The sequence below is a fragment of the Eleutherodactylus coqui genome, chromosome 11 (assembly GCF_035609145.1).
Source record: "Eleutherodactylus coqui strain aEleCoq1 chromosome 11, aEleCoq1.hap1, whole genome shotgun sequence".
NCBI lineage: Eukaryota > Metazoa > Chordata > Amphibia > Anura > Eleutherodactylidae > Eleutherodactylus > Eleutherodactylus coqui.
In genome coordinates, this window is record NC_089847.1 from 131,430,187 (window position 1) to 131,448,574 (window position 18,388).

The following is an 18,388-nucleotide window of genomic DNA, read 5'->3' on the forward strand; positions in this document are numbered from 1 at the left end:
TGTTGCAGGGTGCGCAGGGTGGCAGCGTCCGTGTGGGACTTGCGGAAATGTGCGCAGAGCCGGCGCGCCTTTACGAGCAGGTCTGACAAGCGTGGGTAGCTTTTCAGAAAGCGCTGAACCACCAAATTAAAGACGTGGGCCAGGCATGGCACGTGCGTGAGGCTGCCGAGCTGCAGAGCCGCCACCAGGTTACGGCCGTTGTCACACACGACCATGCCCGGTTGGAGGCTCAGCGGCGCAAGCCAGCGGTCGGTCTGCTGTGTCAGACCCTGCAGCAGTTCGTGGGCCGTGTGCCTCTTATCACCTAAGCTGAGTAGTTTCAGCACGGCCTGCTGACGCTTGCCCACCGCTGTGCTGCCACACCGCGCGACACCGACTGCTGGCGACATGCTGCTGCTAACACATCTTGATTGCGAGACAGGGGAGGAGGAGGAGGAGGAGGGTGCTTTAGTGGAGGAAGCATACACCTCCGCAGATACCAGCACCGAGCTGGGGCCCGCAATTCTGGGGGTGGGTAGGACGTGAGCGGTCCCAGGCTCTGACTCTGTCCCAGCCTCCACTAAATTCACCCAATGTGCCGTCAGGGAGATGTATTGGCCCTGCCCGCCTGTGCTTGTCCACGTGTCCGTAGTTAAGTGGACCGTGGCAGTAACAGCGTTGGTGAGGGCGCGTACAATGTTGCGGGAGACGTGGTCGTGCAGGGCTGGGACGGCACATCGGGAAAAGTAGTGGCGACTGGGAACTGAGTAGCGCGGGGCCGCCGCCTCCATGATACTTTTGAAGGACTCCGTTTCCACAACCCTATACGGCAGCATCTCAAGTCTGATGAATTTTGCGATGCGGACGGTTAACGTTTGAGCGTGCGGGTGCGTGGCGGCGTACTTGCGCTTGCGCTCGAACACTTGCGCAAGCGACGGCTGGACGGTGCGCTGAACTACACTGCTGGATGGGGCCGAGGACAGCGGAGATGAGGGTGTGGGTGCAGGCCATGAGGCGGTAGTGCCTGTGTCCTGAGAGGGGGGTTTCATCTCAGTGGCAGGTTGGGGCACAGGGGGAGAGGCAGGGGTGCAAACCGGAGGCGCTGAACGGCCTTCGTCCCACCTTGTGGGGTGCTTGGCCATCATATGTCTGCGCATGGTGGTGGTGGTGAGGCTGTTGGTGTTGGCTCCCCGGCTGAGCTTTGCGCAACAAAGGTTGCACACCACTGTTCGTCGGTCGTCAGGCGTCTCTGTGAAAAACTGCCAGACCTTAGAGCACCTCGGCCTCTGCAGGGTGGCATGGCGCGAGGGGGCGCTTTGGGAAACACTTGGTGGATTATTCGGTCTGGCCCTGCCTCTACCCCTGGCCCTGGCCACTGCACTGCCTCTTGCAACCTGCCCTGCTGATGCCCTTGACTCCCCCTCTGAAGACCTGTCCTCCTGAGTAAGCGTTGCACACCAGGTGGGGTCAGTCACCTCATCGTCCTGCTGCTCTTCCTCCGAATCCTCTGTGCGCTGCTCCCTCGGACTTACTGCCCTTACTACTACCTCACTGCAAGACAACTGTGTCTGATCGTCATCGTCCTCCTCACCCACAGAAAGTTGTTGAGACAGTTGGCGGAAGTCCCCAGCCTCATCCCCCGGACCCCGGGAACTTTCGAATGGTTGGGCATCAGTGACTATAAACTCCTCTGGTGGGAGAGGAACCGCTGCTGCCCAATCTGAGCAGGGGCCCGAGAACAGTTCCTGGGAGTGTTCCCGCTCCTGAGCAGGTGTCATTGTAGTGGAGTGAGGAGGCTGGGAGGAAGGAGGAGCAGCAGACAGAGGATTCGGATTTGCAGCAGTGGACGGCGCAGAACTGCGTGTTGACGATAGGTTGCTCGAAGCACTTTCTGCCATCCAGGACAGAACCTGCTCACACTGCTCATTTTCTAATAACCGTCTCCCGCGTGGACCCATTAATTGGGCGATGAATGTGGGGACGCCAGAAACGTGCCTCTCTCCTAATCGCGCAGCAGTCGGCTGCGACACACCGGGATCAGGAGCTCGGCCTGTGCCCACACCCTGACTTGGCCCTCCGCGTCCTCGGCCGCGTCCACGTCCTCTAGGCCTACCCCTACCCCTCAGCATGCTGTATTACCAGTGATTTGATTTCACAGGCAGGAAATAAATTGGCGCAAGACTGCAGGCCAAATATAATTTTTGCCCTTTTTGGAAAACGAAAGGCCCCACTGCCTCTAGTGAATGAATAATCTAAGTTTAATAACTGTGCTGTGTCCCTGCTAATGTGTCACAGAACGTGAGGGTAGCAGAGTTATTATAACTCTGGCAGAGCAGGTATTTTTTTCCCAATTAAGGAAAGCAAATGGCGAAGCCAGCAGTAAAGCGTAGCTGGGTGCGTCTGATTTAGCAATGTTGTTCACGCAGCTCACACGTGTCCACAGCCCTTAGGACGGACAGAGGCTGGACAATAGATTTGTTTTCAGTTTTTTTTTCCACCAAAAGGCAGCACTGCGTATATTCAATGAACATGAGAAGTTTAATAACTGTGCTGTGTCCCTGCTTATGTGTCACAGAACGTGAGGGTAGCAGAGTTATTATAACTCTGGCAGAGCAGGTATTTTTTTCCCAATTAAGGAAAGCAAATGGCGAAGCCAGCAGTAAAGCGTAGCTGGGTGCGTCTGATTTAGCAATGTTGTTCACGCAGCTCACACGTGTCCACCGCCCTTAGGACGGACAGAGGCTGGACAAATAGATTTGTTTTCAGTTTTTTTCCACCAAAAGGCAGCACTGCGTATATTCAATGAACATGAGAAGTTTAATAACTGTGCTGTGTCCCTGGTTCTGTGTCACAGAACGTGAGGGTAGCAGAGTTATTATAACTCTGGCAGAGCAGGTATTTTTTTCCCAATTAAGGAAAGCAAATGGCGAAGCCAGCAGTAAAGCGTAGCTGGGTGCGTCTGATTTTTACAGGTTGCAGACGCAGCTCACACGTGTCCACCGGCGTTAGGACGGACAGAGGCAGGACAAATTTAATTATTTTCCGTTTTTTGGCACCAAAAGGCAGCACTGCGTATATTCAATGAATAACAACTGTGTTGTGGCCCTGCCTATACAATTCTTTCCCTGCAGTATCAATGGAGGGTGCAATGCTCTGCAGAGGCGATTTTGAGAAGCAAAAAAAAATGCAGCACAGCTAACAGCAGCCTGAACAGTACTGCACACGGTTAAATATGGCCCTAGAAAGGACCGTTGAGGTTCTCGAAGGCTACACTCACTCCTAACACTCTCCCTGCCTATGCAGCACTTCTGTCCCTAATGCCGGGTGCAATGCTCTGCACTGCCGATTTTGAGAAAATAAAAATTTGCCACTGCTAACAGCAGCCAACACACAGCTATCAGTGGCCCTAATAAGGACCTTTGGGGGGTCTTGAAGCCTACACTAACTACCAATTCTTTCCCTACAGCAGCTCCGGTACAAACAGCACTGTCCCTCATCTAACTCACCAGGCATCTGAGGCGAGCCGCGGGAGGGGCCGACTTTTATGTTCGGGTGACACCTGATCTTCCCAGCCACTCACAGCAGGGGGGTGGTATAGGGCTTGAACGTCACAGGGGGAAGTTGTAATGCCTTCCCTGTCTTTCAATTGGCCAGAAAAGCGCGCAAACGTCTCAGGGAAGTAAGTGAAAGTAACCAGAACACCGCATGGTGTTCGTTACGAATAACGAACATCCCGAACACCCTAATATTCGCACGAATATCAAGCTCGGACGAACGCGTTCGCTCATCTCTACTAAGGAAGGATCCTAAGTAGGTCCGATTTTTGTTAGCCATTAAAAGCTATCATATCTACAGGATTACTTGGTTTCTCTTACTGAAAACAATCACATCGGACACAGGCGCTGTTACTGGGAGCAACACTCTTCTGAAAAGGAAAAAGTTCCAAAGCCCCACTACAGTTTGATGGTTCGGGGGTAACCAGTAGATTTTGAGTTTCAGAAGTGAGAACGGTGCTCGGTAAAAAACTACACATGTGCACACAAACAGACTGATAGGGACTAAGCAGGCCTACTAGTCATAACACGTTATCCAGTAAGATCCAAGGAAACCCTTTGGTTAAAACAGAAGAGAAAATAAAAGGACATTTCTGGAGTTGAAGCAGAGTATTACCGGAACTTTACCTTATGTGTATGCATCCACTTGTTACGCAGACAAGATTTTGGACATAAAATTGTGTTATCTTTGGATTCAGTGCAGCAAGCCCCTATTGCTGAATTATTACTTAATGTTGCTATATTGTTTATTCTTTATTTAAAGTGCATTTTTAATATTGTGGTTACTAACTGTTAACTGCAGAACATATATAAAGAGTTGATACATAGTAACACAGTAAGCTAGGCTGTAAAAAAACAAATTTCCATCCCGTTCAGCCTGTTTCCACCCTCTCTCCATGTTGATCCAGAGTAAGGCAAGACTCCCGCTAAGGCAGAAGCCAATTTACTCTCTTTTGGGGGAAAACATCCTTCCCGACTCCATAACGGCACTCAGAATACTTCCTGAATCAACATTTGAAAAGGTCCTACCTGACTCAAAGTACGGCAATTGGAAGATCTGGCTCAACAACCCTTCTGGTTATTTAATGTTCATATCCTGTAATTTCATTGTGTTCTAAATAAACGTCTAGTCCCTTCTTAAATTCCGCTATCAATTTTGCCATCATCATGCCCTTAGCCAGAGTTCCACAGTATCACTGCTCTTACAGTAAAGAACCCCCTTCTGTGTTGGTGATGAAACCTGCTTTCTTCTAGACGTAGCGGATGCCCTCTTGTTACCGTCGCAGTCCTGGGTATAAACAGATCATGGGAGAGATCCTTGTATTGTTCCCTAATGTATTTATACAGAGTTATTTGGTCACCCATTAACCGTCATTTTTCTAGGGTCAATAATCCCAATTGTGATAGCTTTCCAGTCCTCCCATTCCATTTATTAATTTAGTTGCCCATTTTTGAACTCCTTCAAGCAATGTAATGTCTTTGCTGAGTACTGGTGTCCAGAATTGAGAGGTCTGACAAGTGCCTTATATAGTGGAAGAATAATGTTCTCATTCCTTTCCCTATTATCTCTTTTAATGCACCCCAAGACTTTATTTGCTTTTGCAGCAGCTGACTGGCATTGATTGATCCTGTTAAGTCTACAGTAAACTAGTACCCCCAAGTCCTTTTCCATATGACTTTTCCCTAGCAGTATACCCCATTTAGTGTATATTGGTGACATCTGTTTCTCCTGCCCATGGCATAATGTTACATTTATTTGCCATTTTCTACCCCAGCCCCCAGCTTATCTAAGTCCATTTGCAGCCGTCCATTGTCCTCCGTTTGTATTAGTTATCTTGTATAATTTTGTATCGTCTGCAAATATCGATATTTTACTGTGGATTTCCTCTATCAGGACATTGATAAATATATTGAACAGAATGGAGCCCAATACTGAACCCTGTGGCACCCCACTAGAAACGGTGGCCCAATCAGAGTACGAACCATTTATTACTACCCTCTGCTTTCTATCTCCGAGCCAGTTCTTTACCCAGCTACACACATTTTCTCCTAGACCGAGCTGTCTCATTTTATATATCAGCCTATTATGGGGCATGATGTCAACTACTTTAGAAAAATCCAGATATACAAGATTAAAAGACTCTCCCAGGTCCAGCCTAGAACATACTTTGTTGTAGAAGCTAATCAGGTTGGTCTGACATGATCGACCCCTCATGAACCCATGCTGATGAGGAGTTATACCATTGTTTTCCTTGAAGTATACCAGAATGGTGTCTCTCAGAAACCTCTTGAATATTTTTCCAATTATTGAAGTGAGACTTACCGGGCTGTAGTTACTAGGCTCTTTTCGTCACCCCTTTTTGTATATTGGAGCCACATTGGCAATTCGACAATCCAGTGGTACAACCCTGATCTTAATAGTGCTAGTTAGTGTCAGGACTATGGAACAAAAACATTGAAGCATGCAACTTGTTTACAATTAGTTATTAACCGTTTGTAATCAAGCTTTGTAAATAGTTGTAATAAACATTTGTATTTTTGTAAGTCTAGTATCTGCCTCGTATCCTGATACCTGTGTCGTGAGAAATGGTGGACGACACAGGTATCAGGCGACATATCAAATCTTTTGATGAATGGAGCTCTGAGTGCTGTGCTTTCCTTGCTTCATTCCAGTGTTTGGTGGAGGTCTCAGCAGCTGGGCCTCTCCTTATGAAGGCCTTTGACGTGTCAAACATTTTTGGAAAGCACAGTTACACTTATATTATTATTAATTATTTTTAATGTGTCAGAAAAACAGAGCTCCAATTCTTATAACTAATTTTTCACATTTTCAGAGAGAGAGATAATAGGATGTAATTGTTTTACTGTAAATATCAGTGACTTTTTTTCATGACTAGAATAAAGATAGAAAATAGAAAGAAGAAAAATAAAATGTTCTCTTTTGCAGCTGATGACGCCAGACTCTACATATAATAAGAATAGTCGCACTGGTGATGAACAGCAGAATCTAAAATCAGGTCTCTTTGTTATCAGCCTCTATATAAGACGTCTGACAAGATTCAGGCTCTTTGCACAGCCAGATGCGGCAGATTCTATACACCTTGTGTATAGAATATTTCTAGACCTGCTGGTAGCATGTGCAGCTTTACAGGATTTCATCCACTGAAAATCTTCTTGCTTCTCCTTTTACTTGTGCCAACTTTTACCTCCATCATCAATGACCAGTTATCAGCTTGTGCTCTAAAAATTGTAACGGCCTATGAGGACTATGAATATGTGCAGGATGGAGACATCATCATCGGAGGGATGTTCTCTGTCAATTCTTTGATGGTTGGCAAGACGCTTCCGGAGGCAAAGTACATGTTTTCACTTTTCTGCATGATGTAAGCAAGACTCGTATAGTTAAGGATTCAGAGATGCTGTGACATCCATTCACCTCATCAATTCTGGATACAGAAAATGCTGCCAGCGTTAAGCCATGTCCACATCGTATATAAAAATAACACAGGGTATCCATATAATTGTAAGGCCGATATTTAGTAGAAATGCCAAACAAATCAGTATTGCATACCACTCTACCATATATTAGATTGCAGCACAAAAGAATGGAGTAAGGACATCTATATATGTATATATAAAGGCAAAAGCTCTGACTGAGGGCTTAGTCACACGGGCGTTTATTGCCGCGATTTGCGCATGCGCATGCGTCCGGCGATTTTTTTAAACCATTGCTTTTCAATGGTATCGGACACATGAGCGCTTTTTATGCGCTCGTCCGATAAATTAGGGAACAGAAATCGCAGATCGCACCTATCTGCGATCTGCGATTCCTGTTCTCTTCTCTATATGCGCTCAATGGGGCCGGCGGCAGCAGCGCCGACCCCATTGAGAACATATAGAAGACAAATCATTCTTCTCTGCCACAGCTGTAACAGCTGTGACAGAGAAGAACGATGTTTGCCCATTAAATTCAATGGAGCGGCAATACAGCCGACTCCATTGAAAGCAATGGGCTGCCGGCGTGCGCGGGATGAATTGTCGGGGAGGGGTTAAATATATAACCCCTCCCCTGCAATGCATCCTTAAATGTGAAAAAATAAAAAAAAGGATGTACTCACCAGCTCCCGGCAGCTGGAGATCCCGGCGGCCGGCCTGCAGTGGGTGTGAAGGGGTGTGACTCAGACTGGCCCCTGATTGGCTCAGCCTGAGCCAATCAGAGGCTGATCTCAGTCACACCCATTCATGAATTCATGAATGGGTGTGACTGAGACTTGCTTCTGATTGGCTCAGCGCTGAGCCAATCAGGGGCAAGTCTGAGTCACACCTCCTTCACACCCACTGCAGGCCGTCCGCCGGGATCTCCAGCTGCCGGGAGCTGGTGAGTACATCCTTTTTTTTTACTTTTTCACATTTAAGGATGCATTGCAGGAAAGGGGTTATATATTTAACCCCTCCCCGACAATTCATCCCACACTCGCCCGCAGCGCTTGCATTCAATGGAGCCGCTGTATTGCCGGCTCCATTGAATGCAATGCGCTGGACAGCTCCGGCCCGTTTCTAATGAAACGCGGCTAGGAGCAGATTTTCGGGCGATTTTTGGGCCGATTTTTCGGCGCCGGTCACGCGATTTGCGCATGCGCATCCGTCATGCGATGCGCAAATCGCGTGAAAAAACGCCCGTGTGACTAAGGCCTGACTCACTCACTCACTGATGGACTCACTGACTGACTGACTCACTGACTCAATTACTCACTGATTCACCACTAATTCTCTAACTTCCCGGTGTCGTAAAAACTTGAAGTGCAAAAGTAAGTGACCCCCTATGTTATGTAACTTCCCTGTGTTATACAAAGTTAAAATTTGGCACGAGCATTCTTTAGGTCCTGCACAGGAAAAGTAAAGTGGTCGCAACATCATTAATTAATTCTAAGTGCAAAAGTAAGGGACCCCCTATGTTATATAACTTCCCAGTGTTGTACAAGCGTGAACTTTGGCACAAGAATTATTTAGAACCTAAATAGGAGACGTAAAAGGGTTCACAACTTGATTATTCAATTCTAAGTACAAAGGTAAGTGACCCCCTATGTTGTGTAATTTCCCTGTGTCGTACAAATGTGAAATTTGCACAAGCGTTATTTAAGCACCAAATAAGAAAAGTAAAGGGGTTGCAACTAGAGATGAGCGAACGTACTCGTAATGAGTACTTACGCACCCGAGTACCGCCATTTTCGAGTACTTCAGTACTCGCGCGTAAAGATTCGGGGGGCGCCGTGGGGCGGGGAGAGGCGCGGCGGTGCGGGGGGGTAGCAGCGGGGAACAGGGGGGAGCCCTCTCTCTCTCCCTCTCCCCCCCACTCCCCACTGCTACCCCCCGTGCCGCCACGGCGCCCCCCGAATCTTTACGCGCGAGTACTGCTGTACTCGAAAATGGCGGTGCTCGGGTGCGTATGTACTCGTAACGAGTACGTTCGCTCATCTCTAGTTGCAACTTGATTATTCAATTCTAAGGGCAAAAGTAAAGCCCCATTTACACAGGATGACTGTTGGGCAAACGATGCCCGACACTCATCCTCGCATGTACTTGCTCCCATGCTGTTGCACAGAAGCGAATATTGTTGGCTTGTAGCAGGGCAGCTGGAGCAGATTTCACTCCTCACTCTCCGTCGCACCTCTTCATTCACTTTAACAGCGACCGTTCCGTACTGAATGGTCGCTGTTTACACTGAATGATTATCGTTCAGAATTTTATGCTCCTTAAAATTCTGAAGAATGATCGTTCAGTGAAAACAGCAGCTGTTCAGTACTGAACGGCCTCTGTGTCAAGTGAATAGAGAGTGGTGGGAGAGAGCGTGGAGTGAAATCTCCTCCAGCCGCCCCACTGCGAGCCAACTATACTCACTTCTCTGCAACAGCATGGGAGCGAGTACATACAAGGACGAGTGTCGGGCAACGTTTGCCCAACAGTCGACCCGTGTAAATGGGGCTTTAGTGACCCCCTATCTTATGTAACTTCCTGGTGTCATACAAACATTAAATTTGCACGAGCATTCTTTAAGTCCTATATAGGAAAAGTAAAGGCGTCACAACTTGATTATTCAATTCTAAGTACAAAAGTAAGGGACCCCCTATATTATGTAACTTCCTCATGTCTTGCAAGCGTGAAATTTGGCACGAGTATTCTTTAGGTCCTAAATAGCAAAAGTAAAAGGTTGCAACTTAATCGCAAAAGTAAGTGACCTTTTATGTTATGTAATTTCCCGGTGTCGTACAAACTTAAAATTTGGCACGAGTATTCTTTATGTCCTAATGTAAAAAATATAGGGGTTGCAACTTTATTATTCAATTCGAAGTGCAAAAGTAAGTGACACCCTATGTTATGTAACTTCCCAGTGTCATACAAACGTTAATTTTGGCCCTATCATTTTCTAAATCCTATGTGGGAAAAATGAAGAGGTCGCAACTTTAATTCTAAGTGCAAAAGTAAATGACACCCCCCAACTTCCCCCATGTTAAGCACCTGATCTAATTCTCTAACTTCCAGGTGTCACAACCATTGTTTAGGGCCTAAATAGAAAAAGTTAAGGGGTCGCAACTTGATTATTCAATTCAAAGTGCGAAAGTAAGTGACCCCCAATGTAATGTAACTAATAGCACACATCTGAACCCGCAAGCTTGAAATTTGCCATGACCATTGTTTACATCCTAATCAGAAAAGTAAAGGGGTTGCAACTTCAATATTAAATTCTAAGCGTTAAAAACTGTGAAAGTCAGTAATACATGACACAGTTCTTTTCTCAGAAACCGTAAAGCCTAGGGAAATGATTTGTACACAGAGGAGAATCTACCTCACCTCTATGTGTATATATTAATGAGAATCTAATTGACCTGTGTGTGTATTTACTGAGGAGAATCTAACTGACCTCTATGTGCATATGCTAAAGGCTGTACATAAGGCAGCTGCCATGAACCGCAGAGATAGAGCATGCTTTTAAGGCTAAGAAGGGGCTGCAACCTCCCGTCTGGGGTTTAATTTGAATAAAAAGGGGTGTTACCTTTAAGGGTAAAAAGCAAGGAGAGTGGGAGGGGTGGCACATTCTGCAGAGGGACATCAGTACATGCAGGCTGAGGACAATGTAAAGCTCCTCTATGTGTATATACTGAGGAGAATCTAATGCTCCTCTATGTGTATGTACTGAGGAGAATCTAACGCTCCGCTATGTGTATATACTGAGGAGAATCTACCTCACTTCTATGAGTATAAACTGAGGAGAATATAATTGACTTCTGTGTGCATGTACTGAAAGGTTGTAAAGTACATAATGAAGCGGCCATGGACTGCAGGGATGGAGCATGCCTTAAATGTAAGAAGGGGTTGCAACCTCCAGTCTCGGGGTAAATTTTAATAAAAAGGGGCATAACCTTTAAGAATAGAAAATGAGTAGAGGGGTGGCACATTCTGCAGAGGGACATCGGTTCCTGAAGTCTGAGGAAAATCTAACGCTCCCCTGTGTATACATATTTTATTCCTCAGCCCCTCTGAAGTAACCACTACTTCATAAAATTTTCTGTACGAACAACGGGCAAACACCTGTATCAAATTAACATGGGCAAAGTTGGGTATATCAGCCAGTACCATATATTATTTATTATACAAACATAGAATACAATGTAATCACATATAGGAACAACATATAAAGGAAAAATATATATATCAATCATAGGTAGGATCACAATAACCTTATAAGAAATAGAGTAGATAGAGAAATAGATGGGCTTCACTTCTTTTTTGCTCCTTTGTAGTAGCATCTCCCCGGAGATCTTTTTCTCCCTTTCTTTTGCACTGTTTATATATATATATATATATATATATATATATATATATATATATATATATATATATATATATTTCACTGTCTGATTTTATTATGAATATCTCCCAACCTTTCAGCAGTCCTGCAGATTATCACCCAGCTTTTCCGTAGTTCTGCAGAATGTCACCTAGCTTTTTCGTAGCAATGCAGAATATCACCTAGCCTTTCCATTGTCCTGCAGAACACCACCTAGCTCCTCTTTGGTCCTGCACAGCCAATTCCTTGTATGGAGGTACAGTTGTGTGTTTTGACTCTCCTAGAATCCTGCTCAGCCGTTCCCTTATACTCTTACTATACACATTTTTTTGATCACTGGCACTTTCATATTTATGTTTATTTATTAACACTTATATATGTTTTTCATTACTCTTTTTACTTGAGAGCGTGTTTGAATTTGTCAGGTGAGTTGGACATGACGTCACAGCCTCATTTTCCATCTGGGTGTTCATTTTTTTGAATGTTCAGATGAATTAGTGCTGCGCTGCACTTCCTCTCTCCAACGTTGATTCCTTCATTTGCCACTATCACTGACCAGGTATAATAGGACTGAATCTCGCAAGAATTTTGGCAACTTATATTGTAAGTGACGTTGCTGTGACGTTTCCTCACACATGTGCAGGTTTTTATATGTCACCATCTTGGTACACCCATAGTTTACATAGTAATACACTGACATTGCATTTTGAGAGCACTTTATGATGTCACTTCCTATCAGACCTTACACACATGCATTACTCATTAGCTTTCACAGCTGCTATTCATCACGTACTATTACAGGACTATACAAGGGGATCTGTGATGGAGATATTACCCCTTGACAAAGAGGTCGAAGTGCGCATTGGGGGTGTTTCTGCAAAATAGGTAGGTTCCCTGCATGCTTCTGATATGTCCATGCATGTCAGCCAAGCGCAGGCCCTAGCAGGGAGACAGCGGAAAACAAGATGCTTGTCAATGGTGGCTCTACTGGCCCAGCTGTGCACAGTGGCAAAACAACAACAGTAGCAAGAAATGATATAGTTTTAATGTTCTCAAGATGCCAGTACCTTTTAAATGAAGCATTCTGGTAACGACAAAATAAAGAGTCTAAACCAGACTTGACAAAGTAAACCAAAGGTACACAGTTTACTCCACGCTTGAAAAGTTAACAACAGTTCACACTTTGCAGAATTCTTAGTGAGCATTAAATTCAACAGTTCCACTTGAGCAGAAAATATAGGCACATATTTCTTAGCTTCTTCTCTGTACAGGAAGATGGACTCACCAGTCTAAGTTATCTGGGGAATTCTTACAGATGGGTATTTGTGGATGAATGAAGGCAATCAGGCTGACTTCTTCAGCTTAGCTAGACTCTTAGCTAATGACCTCTCTCCTCTTGGTTCTGAAAAAGTCCACCGGGACGAAACGCGTTGTACAGCAAAAAAACGGAGTTGGGGATAGTAATCACGGACCGGAGTGTATATGTCCTAAGGAGCGCGAAATCCATATTTATCCATATAGACTTTCTTATAGCGGCTCCCTGGTTAGAGAGACGGAGGATTCGCACGACTCTCCTACTGTCTAGCCCAGCAGGATATTACGGGACCTCCGGAGGATCGCTTTACAGGCTTATCTGGATCTGGGGTGTTAGTGGGGATCTTTATTCAAAGGTCTCTGCTATACACCGGGTAAGTGTGTTTCATTTCCATTAAGGCACACCACGGGTTAATTGTATTTGGCCGTAATTTCAGGAGCGCCATCCTAATTTTTGCATCCTCTTGGTTCTGAAGAGTCTGCCCTGTCTAGACTTCCTCTCTCTAGGAGGGATGAAAGAGACTCCTTCACTGAGCTTGATCAATTCATTAGGCCTGACTTATCCTAGCTTAAGCCTGTCTGGCTTAAGTTCCACTTTCAGCCTCCTCACTCTCCTCTATTCTACTGCGAAACACCTCACTCACTATCTACTACTGCACCAACTGCTCACCAAAACCTAAACTCTACCATTATATCTACAAATATAAGGTGATTTGCTCAGCAGATCCCAGAGCTGCTTAAGGTTAGGGGGAGTTCTGCACAGTCACTCAAGATTAGGTTACACAAACACCAGACAAGGCAATACACATGACATTACACAGTCTACCACATTTAACAGTACCACACATACACACTACAGAAGCTAGATATTAAAGTGCTGGAGGGTCCCTACTCTAGGACACTACACATGGTTGACACATAATCATATTATACTAGTCCATTGAGAGAGATTTATTATCAAGGTTTACAATATTTTCATATATCCCTTACATCCTCTATTTATCCTATACCCTATATGATCAGTTTGATCCTACCTATGAATGACAGCTGTTTCTGTATCATGGGTGGGTCTTTTTTATGCTTTTGATATATCGATTGCTTACATGCAGCCATGTTATTACAAGTTTTTCAGGAGTCTATATAGAGAATGGTCAATTGCTGTTTTTAGTATTTTTTTGCTATTTGTACATTCATACATTTGCACTTTCTTAAAAAATACTGTGCATGGCCTCTTTTTTCTCTATTTACTCTATAAGATTATTGTGATCCTACCTATGATTGATTTTTATAAATACATTTTTAAATGTGTTATTCCTATATGTGATTACAATGTATTCTGTTTTTGTATAATAAATAATATATAGTATGTATAGATGAGCGAGCACCAAAATGCTCGGGTGCTCGTTACTCGGGATGAACTTTTCGCGATGCTCGAGGGTTCGTTTCGAGTAACGAACCCCATTGAAGTCAATGGGCGACCCGAGCATTTTTGTATTTCGCCGATGCTCGCTAAGGTTTCCTTTGTGTGAAAATCTGGGCAATTCAAGAAAGTGATGGGAACGACACAGCAACGGATAGGGCAGGCGAGGGGCTACATGTTGGGCTGCATCTCAAGTTCACAGGTCCCACTATTAAGCCACAATAGCGGCAAGAGTGGCCCCCCCCCCCCTCCCAAAAACTTTTACTTCTGAAAAGCCCTCATTAGCATGGCATACCTTAGCTAAGCACCACACTACCTCCAACAAAGCACAATCACTGCCTGCATGACACTCCACTGCCACTTCTCCTGGGTTACATGCTGCCCAACCGCCCCCCTCCCCCCCACAGCGCACACCAAAGTGTCCCTGCGCAGCCTTCAGCTGCCGTAATGCCTCACCACCCTCATGTCTATTTAGAAGTGCGTCTGCCATGAGGAGGAACCGCAGGCACACACTGCAGAGGTTGGCACGGCTAGGCAGCGACCCTCTTTAAAAGTGGCGGGGCGATAGCCCACAATGCTGTACAGAAGCAATGAGAAATAGAATCCTGTGCCACCGCCATAATGTCTTTGGGAAGCCTCTGTTTCCACACCCCAGAGACATACCATTAGCAGCGGTATAGGCAGAGCCCAGAATTCGTAACATTTTAGCCGTAGCATTAGGACAGGCCCCACTAACATATCACTAGCAGCATTATAGCGGGAGCGCAGTCTTCGTTCCATGTCAGCAATAGTAGCACTCAAGACAGGCCCCACTAACATATCACTAGCAGCATTATAGCGGGAGCGCAGTCTTCGTTCCATGTCAGCAATAGTAGCACTCAAGACAGGCCCCAGTAACAATTCCGAAGCAGCAGTATAGTGGGAGCGCAGCCTTCGTTCCATTTCAGTAGCTGCAGTATAGCCAAGGCCCAAGTTACATTTATGTAGCTAAAGTGTAGGCCAACCCCACACACACTTCTGTACCATGAGTGCAGGTGAAGAACATACAAATTGCTATGATTACACTGTAGGTGAGGGCCCCAAAAAATTGGTGTACCAACAGTACTAATGTACCTCAGTAAAAATTGGCCATGCCCAACCAAGATGGCAGGTGAAACCCATTAATCGCTTTGGTTAATGTGGCTTAAGTGGTAACTAGGCCTGGAGGCAGCCCAGTTTAACAAAAAATTGGTTCAAGTTAAAGTTTCAACGCTTTTAAGAGCATTGAAACATAAAAATTGTTTCGAAAAATTAGATGAGTGAGCCTTGTGGCCCTAAGAAAAATTGCCCGTTCAGCGTGATTACCTGAGGTTTCAGGAGGAGGAGCAGGAGGAGGAGGAGGAATATTAGACACAGATTGATGAAGCAGAAATGTCCCCGTTTTGGATGGTGAGAGAGAACGTAGCTTCCATCCGCGGGTGCATAATACGTATTGCTTACGTATCGCTGCTGTCCGCTGGTGGAGAAGAGAAGTCTGGGGAAATCCAGGCTTTGTTCATCTTGATGAGTGTTAGCCTGTCGGCACTGTCGGTTGACAGGCGGCTACGCTTATCTGTGATGATTCCCCCAGCCGCACTAAACACCCTCTCCGACAAGACGCTAGCCGCAGGACAAGCAAGCACCTCCAGGGCATACAGCGCTAGTTCAGGCCACGTGTCCAGCTTCGACACCCAGTAGTTGTAGGGGGCAGAGGCGTCACCGAGGATGGTCGTGCGATCGGCTACGTACTCCCTCACCATCCTTTCACAGTGCTCCCGCCGACTCAGCCTTGACTGGGGAGCGGTGACACAGTCTTGCTGGGGAGCCATAAAGCTGGCCAGGCCCTTAAAGACTGTTGCACTGTCTGGGCTGTACATGCTGCTCGATCTACGCACCTCCCCTGCTACCTGGCCCTCGGAACTGCGCCTTCTGCCACTAGCGCTGTCGGATGGTAATTTTACCATCAGCTTGTCCGCCAGGGTCCTGTGGTATAGCAACACTCTCGAACCCCTTTCCTCTTCGGGAATGAGACTGGGAAGGTTCTCCTTATAGCGTGGGTCGAGCAGTGTGTACACCCAGTGATCCGTAGTGGCCAGAATGCCTTGAATGCGAGGGTCACGAGAAAGGCATCCTAACATGAAGTCAGCCATGTGTGCCAGGGTACCTGTATGCAACACATGGCTGTCCGCACTAGGAAGATCACTTTCAGGATCCTCCTCCTCCTCCTCCTCCTTCTCCTCAGGCCATACACGCTGAAATGATGACAGCCCAGCAGCATGTGTACCGTCAGCAGTGTGCCAAGCTGTCTCTTCCCCCTCCTCCTCATCCTCCTCATCCTCCTCCTCCTCCTCCTGAACGCGCTGAGCTATAGACAGGAGGGTGCTCTGACTATCCAGCGACATACTGTCTTCCCCTGGCTCTGTTTCCGAGCGCAAAGCGGCTGCCTTTATGGTTTGCAGGGAAGTTCTCAAGATGCATAGCAGAGGAATGGTGACGCTAATGATTGCAGCATCGCCGCTCACCACCTGGGTAGACTGATCAAAGTTTCGAAGGACCTGGCAGATGTCTGCCAACCAGGGCCACTCTTCTGAAAAGAATTGAGGAGGCTGACTCCCACTGCGCCGCCCATGTTGGAGTTGGTATTCCACTATAGCTCTACGCTGCTCCTAGAGCCTAGCCAACATGGGCACTGGCACGTCGCACAGCAGTCGGTGCACTGGCAGATTAAAGCGATGTTGCAGGGTGCGCAGGGTGGCAGCGTCCGTGTGGGACTTGCGGAAATGTGCGCAGAGCCGGCGCACCTTTACGAGCAGGTCTGACAAGCGTGGGTAGCTTTTCAGAAAGCGCTGAACCACCAAATTAAAGACGTGGGCCAGGCATGGCACGTGCGTGAGGCTGCCGAGCTGCAGAGCCGCCACCAGGTTACGGCCGTTGTCACACACGACCATGCCCGGTTGGAGGCTCAGCGGCGCAAGCCAACGGTCCGTCTGCTCTGTCAGACCCTGCAGCAATTCGTGGGCTGTGTGCCTCCTATCTCCTAAGCTGAGTAGTTTCAGCACGGCCTGCTGACGCTTGCCCACCGCTGTGCTGTCGCGCCGCGCGACACCGACTGCTGGCGACGTCCTGCTGCTGCTGACACATCTAGTTTGCGAGACAGAGGTTGAGGAGGAGGAGGAGGAGGAGGGTGCTTTAGTGGAAGAAGCATACACCGCCGCAGATACCACCACCGAGCTGTGGCCCGCAATTCTGGGGGTGGGTAGGACGTGAACGGTCCCAGGCTCTGACTCGGTCCCAGCCTCCACTAAATTCACCCAATGTGCCGTCAGGGAGATGTAGTGGCCCTGCCCGCCTGTGCTTGTCCACGTGTCCGTAGTTAAGTGGACCTTGCCACTAACCGCATTGGTGAGGGCGCGTACAATGTTGCGGGAGACGTGGTCGAGCAGGGCTGGGACGGCACATCGGGAAAAGTAGTGGCGACTGGGAACTGAGTAGCGCAGGGCCGCCGCCGCCATCATAGCTTTGAAGGACTCCGTTTCCACAACCCTATACGGCAGCATCTCAAGGCTGATAAATTTGGCTATGTGGACGGTTAACGATTGAGCGTGCGGGTGCGTGGTGGCGTACTTGCGCTTGCGCTCCAACACTTGCGCTAGCGACGGCTGGACTGTGCGGTGCGAGACATTGCTGGATGGGGCCGAGGACAGCGGAGGTGAGGGTGTGGGTGCAGGCCATGAGACGGTTGTGCCTGTGTCCTGAGAGGGAGGTTGGATCTCAGTGGCAGGTTGGGGCACAGGGGGAGAGGCAGCGGTGCAAACCGGAGGCGGTGAACGGCCTTCGTCCCACCTTGTGGGGTGCTTGGCCATCATATGTCTGCGCATGCTGGTGGTGGTGAGGCTGTTGGTGGTGGCTCCCCGGCTGATCTTGGCGCGACAAAGGTTGCACACCACTGTTCGTCGGTCGTCAGGCGTCTCTGTGAAAAACTGCCAGACCTTAGAGCACCTCGGCCTCTGCAGGGTGGCATGGCGCGAGGTTGTGTTTTGGGAAACACTAGGTGGATTATTCGGTCTGGCCCTGCCTCTACCCCTGGCCACCGCACTGCCTCTTGCAACCTGCCCTGCTGATGCCCTTGCCTCCCCCTCTGAAGACCTGTCCTGAGTAGGCGTTGCACACCAGGTGGGGTCAGTCACCTCATCGTCCTGCTGCTCTTCCTCCGAATCCTCTGTGCGCTGCTCCCTTGGACTTACTGCCCTTACTACT

General features: G+C 47.4%; 1 protein-coding gene across 1 annotated transcript in view; it reads left to right on the plus strand.

Moving 5' to 3' along the window:
* The first annotated feature begins 6,668 nt into the window (after positions 1-6,668).
* Positions 6,669-18,388, plus strand: part of LOC136581801 (vomeronasal type-2 receptor 26-like) — a 34,375-nt gene continuing 22,655 nt past the window's right edge. Inside the window, exon 1 of the mRNA XM_066582424.1 lies at positions 6,669-6,916. Coding sequence (XP_066438521.1) covers positions 6,669-6,916 — 248 coding nt within the window. The remainder of the gene's footprint in view (positions 6,917-18,388) is intronic.